The 12,583-nt window shown below is 44.0% G+C and overlaps 1 protein-coding gene across 2 annotated transcripts in view; it reads right to left on the bottom strand.

Moving 5' to 3' along the window:
* Nucleotides 1-8,165, bottom strand: part of PHACTR2 (phosphatase and actin regulator 2) — a 197,826-nt gene extending 189,661 nt beyond the window's left edge. The window contains exon 1 of one of the 2 annotated variants that reach the window (XM_075924329.2): nt 7,860-8,165. In XM_075924329.2, coding sequence (XP_075780444.2) covers nt 7,860-8,025 — 166 coding nt within the window. In that variant the 5' untranslated portion in view covers nt 8,026-8,165. The remainder of the gene's footprint in view (nt 1-7,859) is intronic. The other variant, XM_075924328.2, reaches the window with a different exon arrangement.
* Between the last annotated feature and the right edge of the window lie 4,418 nt (nt 8,166-12,583).

The raw sequence follows: 12,583 nt of genomic DNA, 5'->3' as shown, positions 1-12,583 counted from the left end.
GACTTACCTTACACCTATAAAATTAGAGTCAGAGTAAGAAGTCCTCCCGCTGGATATAATTTTGATGTTATGTTGAAATAACTGCTTGTTGTGTAGACGTGGACTATGTTATTTCAGAATAATGTCAGTTATTCTGAAATAACGCTGCAATGTAGATATAGCCTTTGAGCGCTAAATAGGAGTTAGGTATTATTATTAGCAGCCAAAATATACTTGAAAATGAGATGCTGAGACACTTGGAAAACAACTGACCACTTTAGGGGGATTCCTTGGGCTCCACCACTGTGAAAAACAAGAATAGCCACAGGGTGCAGTCTTAATCTTAAAATTCCACTTTGAGTGTTCCTAGTTATCATGTAAAGAAGAAAGGAGCAGGACAAAATTTCTCTTGATATTCTGTATCATAGATGGCTTACAAATCTCACATTGAAGCTTACAAACAGTAAATGGTTTCCATTGTAAAATGTTTATTGCTTTGTGACAGGGAGTAAACTGGCCTCTGTGGCTCTCTGGAGGAGGCCTCACAGTCCCATTATATGTTTCAGAGGGGTAGCTGAGTTAGTCTGTAACAGGAAAAACTTAAAAAACAACAGTCTAGTAGCACTTTAAAGACTAACAAAACATGTAGGTGGTATCATGAGCTTTCGTGGGCATAATCCACTTCTTCAGATGACCGGAGTGTTGGAAATCCAGATCCAAGAATAAATAAGGGAAGATGGGATGGGGGGAGAAGGAAAAAAAATTGAAGGGGAGGAAGAAAAAAAGACAGTGAGTAGATAAGCTTCAGAGGGATAGCCGAGTGAGTCTGTAACAGGAAAAACTTAAACAACAAACAGTCTAGTAGCATCTTAAAGAATAGATGCTTAAAGAATACTCTTTAAGATGTTATTAGACTGTTTGTTGTTTTTTAAGTTTTTCCTGTTACAGACTCACTCGGCTATCCCTCTGAAGCTTATCTACTCACTGTCTTTTTTTCTTCTTCCCCTTCAATGTTTTTTTCCTTCTTCTCTCCCCTCCCCTCATCCCTCCTTCCCTTATTTATTCTTGAATCTGGACTTCCAACATTCCGGTCATCTGAAGAAGTGGGTTGTGCCCACGAAAGCTCATGATACCATCTATATGTTTTATTAGTCTTTATAGTCCCATTATATGCCATCCTAGAAAGGTAGAAGGATAATGGCAGCAAAGGTAGGTCCTTCAAGCCTACTTAGAGAAGCCTTGTTGGAGCATCCATCTTAGAAGTTAGAGAGATCTGGTCCTCCAAGGGATAGAGCAGTTAATGATAGCCAATCAGAACCCAAGAGGCCATATAAAAGAAGCTGTGAGAGCTTAGCAAATCAATTCCTGGCTGGTACTGGAGGAGGAGGAGGAGGAGAATGGGAATGAGAATGAGAATGGGAATGGGAATGGGTGCTTCTCTCTGGCTAAAGCTTTAGGGATAGTTAGAATTTGGTTCTGGCTGCATTTTGCATGACTGGATTTGTAGAGAGAGGATTTAAGAACCTTAACCCTGAATCTAAAGGACCACATAGGGAGAGGCCCAGGGAAGATGTAGCAAAAAATTGGATGAAGCAGTATATGGCAGCTGTGTAGAGGGTTCCTGGATTGAAACCCATAGTAGTGGGCCTTAGTTTCCCCCATTATGCCACTTTACCTGTGGTCAAACACCAAGAAGAGTATGGAGGTTATATGAGAGTCTGAATAAAGGGCTGAATTTAAAGGGCCCTGAGCAGGAGCAGCCCTAGACGAGCTGCCGGCAACTGGCGCCCTAGGCGAAACATGTGATCGGCATGCGATCATTGCCCCGCCTCCAAAGCCCTCAACGGCAGTTTATTTTGGCGCCCTAGGTGACCACCTAGGTCACCTGTATTGACGGGCTGCCACTGGTCCTTAGATAGGGCTGAAGACCCTACTGAGGGCAAAGTAAACTGTTTGTTTATTGGACTCTTCCTACCCCAGAAGGGGTTCATTCAGACTTTGTAATGTGACCAAACTGAAGACCCATCAAGTTTGATTTGCACCCTGCAGGAGACATCGAGTTTGAGAAAAAGTCACAGTATTGCACCTAGCCACTCATTGGTGCTCAAGTGGTGAGTGTCCCTATATAGCAGTTTTACTGCCCACATACTTCTACCCATGTGCAGTTTCTGGTGGCCTTATTTCATGAAATGCGAAAACAACAAAGTAACAAATAACTGATTTAAGTCAATGATGAGTTAAATCAGATTAAATATTTAGAGTTTGGTTTTCAAAACCTTACATGACTTATATTCAGGAAAGATAAGTGTGTAAAAGCTCTCTTGCAATGGACTTTTTAATAGCCTACACAGGCTTCATACTTCAGTTATGATCTGATATTAAATGGTTACTCAGTAAAAGCCTCGCTTTAGCAGGAAGTGAGAGATGCCAAAGGCCATGAGAAACTAAAATACACTGTGGCAAAATGCTAAACAGATCACACAGCCAGAAGCTGATTTATTGCCACAAATGCATGTTAAAGCATATACTGCAAATGTTTATAACCTGCTTTCTACTTAGCTAGCTGTGGAGATCATTACCATATTTAAATAATGTTTTTCATCCTGAGCACACATGTAGAATTGATTCTAAAAAGCTGAACTGGCTATCATTCCGCTTGTAAAAATGACATACTATTTTGTGTTTTTAAAACCATCGTGCACCCACACTTAATCATCAGGGACACAATTGTTTTCTACAAGCTTCAGCAGGTAGCAAAATTTGCCAAGTCTAATATAAAAAAGTGTTAGATTCTTACCATGCAGGCAATAAGGCGTAAGCCCACATCTCAGAAATCAGTAGGTAAATAGGACTAGTGCACCCGGCTTCCTTATGCATACTTCAGCATAATGAAAGATGATGATTCACACAGACTTCATCTTTTTCAGTAAATGCAGTATGAAAAAATGTACCCAGACAGCTGACATTTTCCTTAGAACTTTGAAACTATAAATGATGCATAATGATTAAAACAGTTAAGTTTAATATTACATGACGACGGCTGCAGTATGTTTCCTGATTACAAAGAATATATGTACTTATTTTATAAACATTTGCTTGTCAAACAAAATAGTGATAGGTTTATCTTATATTCTCAATACAATGTTTTAAATACAATGAAAAAAGATCAAGAATCTACCATGTTAGAAAAAGGATGTACAATTTCTAAGAAATCATACAGGTGGTTCTTAGTTGCTGCGCTTATACAAAGTAACAATTTGTCTTTTCTTCTACTGTAATTTTCCACCCAAAATTACCTATCTTAAACCTCTTGTAATTTCTTTCCTTTAATCTGTCCAGCAAAAGCCTGCTCAGTGAAAGTATGTATTTCATTTATACTTTTCTCCTTTTTCATTTGTATTTTCATACAAACACTTGCACGGGTAATTACTATACATATAAGTATACTCCCTGATCATGAAAGAGATGTCCCTCCAAACTTCCCAGCTCCCTTATCCACAGACTGAAACATTCTCTCTGACCTACAGCCCCACTCCATGTATGTATGACTTGATTTTCTGGAAGCACTAAAAATCTGCAGCTCCCATGGACAATATTGGGTGTCCGGTACATGTGAAAATGAGACCCCCCCCAAAAAGTATGGAACCCATTCTGTAGCCAGTTTTGAAGTCTTTGGCTAAGTGACTTACCCAGTGTCAAATACAAAGGACCAAATTCAGAGATTAATCTAAATATATTAAAACTAGCATAAAGAGCTAATCACCACATACATCTCTCCCACTTCTGAGGGAGTCCGCCCTCAAAGAGTCAAATCAATCCATAGTCTGTGAATTCTAGGTTCCAGACTGATTCTGGACTCTAAAATACCTTCAGCTGTCAAAAAGCCTTATTTTATCTGCATCTGCCAAGAAGATTGCACCTGCTGCTGTCTGATAATGGCCTAGCTACAATATTTCACTGCTTTGTGATTTTCATTAGAACAAGTTATCTAAACAAAGAACCTCTCAAAAGGACCAGCACCAAACACGCCCACAGGAACAATTAAACCATCAATCACAAGGATTAAACTCATGAATTCCTTCCCAGCAATTGCCAAAGGTGGGTGGCTATGAGACCGTAGGACCAGGGGTTGCCCACATGCTCATCCGTGGGTTCTACCCTCCTAACTGAAGCATATTAGGGTGGTGAGAACAGCCACTTCAGTGAGTTGACTCATGTAGTGTGAATAGAATATTCCTTCTCCACCTATGGACACCAAGTCACTGAATCTAAGCAGTTCCAAAAAGGGCCAGATTATGCCACTTTAATTAATGCTTAGAATGTTATGACAGTCCTCAAACAGACCCACTAAATGAAAATACTTGAGGATAATTAATTACTCAGTATGACTAGGATTAGCTCAGTTTGGCCCAGACAGAGGACAAAAATAGCCTGCCACCATTTATTCTAGAATAGTCCCTTTTGAAAAAAAATTATATATTTTCAATTTTATTAGCCTAAAAATAGGATGGCAGTTGATGGCAACATGCTGGAAAGAGATGCCAGGAAACTGTTACTTCTAGGGTATGGAAAAAGCCTAGATTCATTAATCTGTTCAGATATATAGATTGCTTGTTGGGAATAATAGACAGATGGATTTTGTGAGCCATTGCCAAAACTGCTTTTAGAAAACCTAGTATAATTTTTGTAACTAGGCAATCTCCATTAACATTGTCCCTCAACAATTGGTGCACATATAGCGACAAATTCAATGCTGACTAAATGGCAGAATAATCTTCTTATAAGATATTGACTGTTCAGAAAATGGACCAAACTGAGCTCTAATATGTCAGCACAACTGAGATCAGAATCTGGCTGATGGGGACAAAAAAATGTCAGCAGGCACCGTTTCATTTCATTCAAATAAACTCGGTCTGAAGAAATTTTAGGAGGGACAAAGGGAAAAAAACCACGTACAGATTTTTAAAAATTCCTTCTAAATAGGAGCACTTAGTATGCATGTGATATCTTTGATGTGAATGAGTGATGTACTTCAAATAAATAAACTATAAAGCTACAGGAAAAGATGGGGCAAAACGATAGTCATTATCATACTGTATCTCTAAGCACTCCAAAATTTCAGTCCCAGTTATGTTTGCTTTCCTGGTTTTTGGAAGAATGAGAAAGCAAGTTATTTTTCAGGGAAACACTACATTAAAATATTTCTAATCACCATATTAAAAAGGTAACAGCTTTACATTTTTATGTGTGTGTTCTCTGTTAAAAAATGGAATCAACAGTTGCGTTACCTGACCTTTTGTTGTGCACATGCACAGCTGGACAAATCCAGGGAACAGAAATGGAGAAAACAATTAAAGTGGTTTAAAAAAATTAAAATTTGTTGTTTGTCAGTCTCTGACAGGGAGCACATCCTTGAAAGGTTTTGTGTTTAAAAAAAAGACAAGGGCAGGAAGGGAGGCCTAATTTACCTCATCTCATATAAATCAAGTAAACTAAAAATAAATACTACTGTTGAAAGGAAGTGCCCACATCACAGTGGTCACCACAGTTAACACTAATCCTTTGTTGGACAGACAAACTGAAGACCGAACATACGTGGAGAATGAACACTATCACCATTAGGCCTGGACTGAGGCATATGAAAGAGGCTGTGTGAGTAGCTTGCAGGGCTGCAGTCCGTGCTCTACCTGTTCTGGTTCTTATCTCACTCGCCTAACACAAACAAGCAGTCTCCTTTACTTGCAGCACCCTTCACCAGCCTGGAATCTGCTTGAACATAGTTCAGAAGGAACAGATAGGAATAGAAGAAGGTAAAAGAAAAGATGAGGTGCAGAAACTGGAATACTGATTTGTCAGTAAAACAGTTTCAGACTGAATCTCATACTGGCCTTGGTTGTGCTTTGCTTCCTTCTGAGTGTGCACGGAAGCCTCCTTTCCCAGAGGTGCTGACCTAACCAAAGAGCCTACTCCCATTTCATATTTCCTATGGTGCAAGTGACATTAGATGACTTTGTCCTTCATACCATGCAGCATTGCTGGCTCAGTGCAGTGTGCTGTTCTCCCTACATTATTTAAATAAATGCTGCAGAGGATGTGCTCCCTCTGTGCACTTGGGAGCTCCAAAAGGCATTCTACCTCCTTGAAGCACAATCCCTCATTGTGGTTTGGCTTCGCATCATCCTCCATGCAAGTCAGTCTATAACTAATGTCACTGAATCCAAAATATCTCAGGCCAGATCATCAGCTGGTGTAAATTGCATGGTTTCATTAAGTGCTGACTTAGATCAGCTGAGGATCAGGCCCTCCATTTTCCAAATGAGCATAAACAAACAGATCAATAGTGTAGGATGCAACTGGGTTTTGCTCTTTTTAAAATCTGAGCCATGAGCAATGGCTCCAAAGACCTGGGAATAGCCAGATTTTTACTTTTGCCAATTTAAAACTTCTACATTGTAGACTGATCCTTATCTCCCTGAAGTTTCTACTTGAAATTCACCCTACACCGCTTTGTAAACTTCATTTGTCTCTAAGACTCAAATTATTCTAGAGACATACACCTGCAACTTCCACTGAAATCAACATGTGCACTCCTAGCTGTGGACAAAATTTTGCCTTTCAAGTTTGTCCCATCAGAAACTGGTTTGAAATAAGGAATCTTCAAAAATAACATTTTAGTGGAAAGCAGAAGGCAGTAAAGCAATATGATGCAATTCCCATTCCAAGCCAGATCCTACAGCCTTTATACAGGGAAAGCTCTCCAGAATGAGGACAAATTAGTCCTTGTATGAATCGTGCCATCAGTCCCTCACCTCTGCATTTAGGATTCCTTTCAGAACATTTCACAAACTTCCTGAAAACACTCACATGAAATATTGTATATTTGAGGAAAGTCACTTTGAAAAGCTCTAACTCCAGGTTGCAAAATGGTAACTGGGTGTTTGAAATGGAAGAAGAGAATACCCAAGCAATAAGTAATGAATATGACAGTTTGTAAACAATTTGCACAAACAAACAGTGATATTCAGCTACAGCATAGGCTGATCTTAAATGCCTAATCATACTGAAATAAAAATGAATCTTAGGCTCTCTTTGCTTCTCAGGATCAGCCCCATGTTGTGAGGGCAACTTAGGCTATGTCTGCACTCCCAAGTTATTTCTAAATAATAACTCCCAAAATAACTTTCAAAATAAGCGTATTCCTTTTCACAAGCAGGAGCTATTATTTTGAAATAACAAGCCCATTCTTTCAAAACAACAGGCTTAGTAGTGTGGACGCTGGCCTTGTTATTTCAAAATAAGAGGAGTTATTTTGAAATAACTCCTCAGTGTAGACATTTAGGTCTTATAGACAAACTGCAGACTCATTCTGGTCTTGAAGCAGGGCAGATGGGCTGCCCCACTGCATTTCCCTGTTCAGATACACTTTGGATGTAAGAAGCAAACATGGAACAATGTAACGTTCAAAGTGATGCTCCTCATGTCAAGCTGGAGACAGAGCTGCCACTTGGTCCTTGATATGAAGCTGAGCTAGGTCGCAGCACCCTGGCTGCCGGCATCTTCTACCCTCCGCACTTTGCAAGGCTTTGAAATCCCAGAGGCCAGCTAAACGGTCTGCATTTCTTCCAACAGATCCGCAGGCTCCTGGAGAGCCAGGCACAAAACCCAGCTGGATCTGTTCCTGACATAAGCATCCCTTGCCCCGAATCCCCAGCACCAAGACACCTGCTGAAAAAAGGTCCCCAGGAGAACAGAGCGCGGAATAGGTAGCGAGCGCCTGCATTAGCCGACAGCAGGTCGCCTAGACCAGCTCCAGGCAGCTGACTCCGCCTGGCGCCCCTTTCCCCCCAACTCCCCACGCCAGAAAAAAATACCCCACTCACCTGAGCCTGTCACGCTGAACCTGAACAGGTGGCTTCTTCTGGAGGAACAGAAGGAGGAGATGTCGCTTTGGGAGCGGCCTCTGGGGCCAGGATCACCGGGGAGCAGCCAGCTGGCTGGAGACGCTGCCTCCGCTAAGCTGCCCTTCCTCCCCTCCGCCTCCATCATCACCTAGGGACAGCGGCAGCCCGAGGATCCGCTAGACCGGAGCTACCCCCCCCCCTCCCCCGCCTCAAGCGCGTCTGAGGGGGTGTCCGCCCAGAGGCGCGGGGACAGGCTGGGGAGGCTCCCGCAGCTCTGCTAGGCACGGAGATGGCCAGGGCGGGGGGAGGGAGGCAAGAGAAAAGTTTGCACAGGAAGGAGCCGCCCACTGGCTCAAAACTCCTGTCAGAGTGCGGCGCGCTGCCTCCAGAGATGTTCCAGCGCGCTGCTCTGCCTGGCCCGCCTCACCCAGCGGGGGCCTGCGGTCAGGTCCAGTCGGGCAGGGCTTTCCTTCTGGGCGGCAGCCCTGCCTTTGAAAAGACAGGGCTCAACAGGGCTGGGGGGAGGGGGGTTGCCTCGCCGGGCTGGAGGGAGCATTAATGAGGGACCAGGGAGGGTTGTTTCTCAATGTTTTTTCTTGCCTAAGACTTCAGTGTGTGTTTAAATACCGGTTACTTATTCCACTGGCTTGCATCCACACTAGCTGCAGAGAGGAAGAGAAAGCTAAACAGGCACAGTCACAAACATACATAGATGTGGGTGGGTTCATATGTACTACAGCAGTATCGCTTTTTTAAAGTTCAGCCTAACCACTCTGTTGTGGCTTTTTTAGTTAGCCCATCCTGGCTGTCTCAGAAACACCTTCAGCCTCATTCACCACTGTTTTGCATCCGCTGTTGTCATTTCCATTTGCAGAAAGTGGCTGCAAAAGTTTGATCCAATCGGACCGGTAAGCATTTTGTCCCCACCTTGTGCAAGTCACTACATAAGGGGCAAGTCAGTGGAGACTATGGTTACATCTAGACTGGCATGATTTTCCGGAAATGCTTTTAACAGAAAAGTTTTCTGTTAAAAGCATTTTCGGAAAAGCGCATCTAGATTGGCACGGACGCTTTTCTGCAAAAGCACTTTTTGCAGAAAAGCGTCCGTGGCCAATCTAGATGCGCTTTTCCACAAAAAAGTCCCGATCGCCATTTTCGCAACCGGGGCTTTTTTGCGGAAAACAAATCTCTGCTGTCTACACTGGCCCTTTTGCGCAAAAGTTTTTCAGAAAAAAACTTTTGCCCAAATGGGAGCAGCATAGTATTTCCACAAAAATCTTACATGAGATCGTCAGTGCTTTTGCAGAAATTCAAGCGGCCCGTGTAGAGAGCTGGCAAGTTTTTCCGGAAAAGCAATTGCTTTTCCGGAAAAAGTGGCCAGTCTAGACACAGCCATGCTGTGTGGCTACATCTACACTGGCATGATCTTGCACAAAAACTCTTTACCGCAAGAGTTCTTGTGTTAAAGTAGTTGTGCAAGAAAGTGTCTACATTCGCCCTGATTTCATACAGTAGAACGTCAGTTTACTTGCACAAGAACACACGGCCAGTGTAGACAGGCAGCAAGTTTTTGTGCCAGAGCGGCTGCTTTGGCACAAGATCGCACCAGTGTAGACACAGCCTGTGTGTAGGAGGAAAAAGAACTTACTGTAATCTCAGAGTCTGATCTTTCCTCACTTATACCAGTAATGCCAGTGACATGACAATAGTTTTCCACTTTGTTTCATCCTCTCACAAACTATAATGATCAATGAGACAAGAGTTAAGAAATTGAGAGTATCCATTTTCCTTTCTGTATAGGATGCCTTATTTATCCACCTCCTGACCTATACAACAAAGAAGTTGCTTGGTGCATCATTTCATATTTACTGTGATGAGTCAAATCTTCTCCTAACATGCAGTTTTGTGTTAAGAAGTGAGTTTTGCCTGTACTTGACATAGTCTATATCTGTTGCTATATACAACACAAACTTTCTACTACAGGCAGTCCCCGACTTATGCGGATCTGACTTATGTTGGATCCGCACTTACGAACGGGGCTTTCTTGCCCCGGAGCTCGCAGGCAGCGGTCCGCCACCTCGACCTCCGGGGGGAGAAAAGCTGCTCCCGGTGCCCCTGGTCTGCTGGGGACTGTCTCTAGCAGACCAGGGGCACCGGGAGCAAAGCCGCAGCCGCGGTGCGTTTGCTCGCGGTGTCCCTGGTCTGCTGGAGATGGTCCCCAGCAGACCAGGGGCACCGGGAGCAAAGCCGCAGCCGCGGCGGGGTCCCGCGCTTCTGAGGTTTTGCCAGAGCAAAGCCTCAGAAGCGCGGGAACCCGCCGCTGCGGTTTTGCTCCCCGTGTCCCTGGTCTGCTGGGGGAGGGGGGGCGCAGCTAGTGTGCCCCCCCAGCAGACCAGGCTTTTTTTGTGGACCCTGGGGCAGAGCAGCTGGGGCGCTGCCGGTTGGTCCCGCAGCGCCACTCTGGGCACTACTGGACCAACCCGGCAGCACCCCAGCTGCTCTGCCCCAGGTGTCCTGATTCAGCCGCTGCTGGTCAGTTTCAGCAGCAGCTGACTTGGGGACTTGGGGTTCTTAAGTTGAATCTGTATGTAAGTCAGAACTGGCGGCCAGTTTCAGCAGCGGCTGAATCTGGACGCCAGTTCCAACTTACATACAGATTCAACTTAAGAACAAACCTACAGTCCCTATCTTGTACGTAACCCGGGGACTGCCTGTATATATTTGAGAGATTGTGTAGGTCTATCTGTTCAAGAACTCCTCCTTAACAGTAAGAGCTAGGGCTCCCAGTGTTCCCTTTAAGCTTTGGCAGCACAGCTTCACAAGTGATTAATCAGCCCCACCCAGTTAGTGAGCATCCTGCAGGGAGCCCTGGGCTTCTCACTAGGTGGGGCTGATTAATCACCTGTGAAGCTGTGCTGCCCACATCTTAGAGAGAACACTGGCTAGGACCAGGACCTGTGGTATGCAGCTTCCTCTTATCATATCTTAAAGCAGCGGTTCTCAAACTTTTGGGGCTCTGGAGTCCTTTACACGCGTAAAAATTTATGCGGAGCCCCAGTGGTCCACTGACTGTATGTGTTGTACTTATGCGGCGCCCCAGTGGTCCACTGATTGTATGTGTTGTACTTATCGATGTTTCCAGTTTGTCAACCTCGCGGAGCCCCTGAAGATGTCTCGTGGAGCCCTGGGACTCCCCGAAGCACAGTTTGAGAAACACTGTCTTAAAGCAAGGTGAGAGCTTGCTGGTGTCAGAAAAATGGGTGTGCCTGCAATGGGATTGCTTTTCATAAAGCTGTATAGAAAAGAGACAGAATCACCATGCAGGTGCAAGGGGCTGTCTGGGAGCATGTCCCGACTCTCCCACCACCTAGATGCCCTTTAGCTCCCCCCAATTTGTACGAGATCATTGCTGACTATTTCCCCCGGTCAGAGAGTGAGGGAAAAGTGCACAGTTTGCTGCATTCCTCTCTGTGGCTGGGAAATGCAGTGGGCAGACGAACCTGCATCAGCCCCATACGTAGTAAATATGGAGTGATGGTTGAGAACTACTGATCTAAAGCGTGTCCAACCAATATTAAGGCCATTACTAAAAACATGATTGTGGAAGCTCTTCTAATGGCTGTTGTATTTCATTGGCTGAGTGACTAGGAACAGGGGATCTAGCTTTCTTCTCAAGCCTTACTTTTTAAGAAGTTTAAAGGGGTGTTGTGGCTACAGCAACAGAAGGGACTAAAATCTTTGCATTGTATTGTCTCTTCCACAGGTGTCATCATTGGTAATATTGAGACTCCATTGAAATCAATGGCAAAGCTCCTAGGCTATGTCTACACCGGCAGATTCTTACTCAAGAACGGCCATTCTTCCGCAGAGCATCCACATGGCCTGCCCACTCTCGTGCAAGAAGATTTATAGTACAGTGTGGGAAGAGAGGGCTTCTTGCACAAGAACTACGCTCTTTTCTAACAAGTGTAAGCTCTCTTGCACAAGACTTCTTGTGCAAGAAGTCAGTATGGACGCGCGGCAGGGGCTTCTTGCACAAGAAAGCCCTATGGCTAAAATGGCCATCAGAGCTTTCTTGTGCAAGAAAGCGTCCACACTGCCATGGGTGCTCTTGCGCAAAAGCACATGGCAGTGTGGACGTTTTCTTGTGCAAGAGTTCTTGCACAAGAACCTGCCAGTGTAGACATAGCCCTACTGACTTCAATGGGCCCAGGGTTTCACCCGTGTATTTCTAATGCACCAAATAATGTAGTATCTAAACTATTACATATACAATAAGGGTATGTCTACACTACCACCCTAGTTCGAACTAGGGTGTTTAATGTAGGCAACCAAAGTTGCAAATGAAGCCCGGGATTTGAATTTCCCGAGCTTCATTTGCATCTTGCTGGGCGCTGCCATTTTTAAATGTCCGCTAGTTCGGACTCCATGCCCGCGGCTTGGACTAGGTAGTTCGGATTAGGCTTCCTATTCCGAACTAGCTGTACACCTCAAAATCCTGGGCTTCATTTGCAACTTCGGTTGCCTACATTAACCACCCTAGTTTGAACTAGGGTGATAGTGTAGACATACCCTCAGGTATCACATTACAGCTGTATGAAAAGTTTTTATTCAGAAGCTGCTACTTAGAGAGTATCTTCATTTTTTCTCCATTTTTTCCATTCATTGTCAGGCCATTCTTTGTACTTCATTATTGCAAAAAG

The sequence above is a fragment of the Pelodiscus sinensis genome, chromosome 3, assembly GCF_052426305.1.
Source record: "Pelodiscus sinensis isolate ZL-2025 chromosome 3, ASM5242630v1, whole genome shotgun sequence".
Classification (NCBI taxonomy): domain Eukaryota; kingdom Metazoa; phylum Chordata; order Testudines; family Trionychidae; genus Pelodiscus; species Pelodiscus sinensis.
Note: the sequence above shows the minus strand (reverse complement) of the source record. Positions and strands in the feature narration are given on the sequence as shown.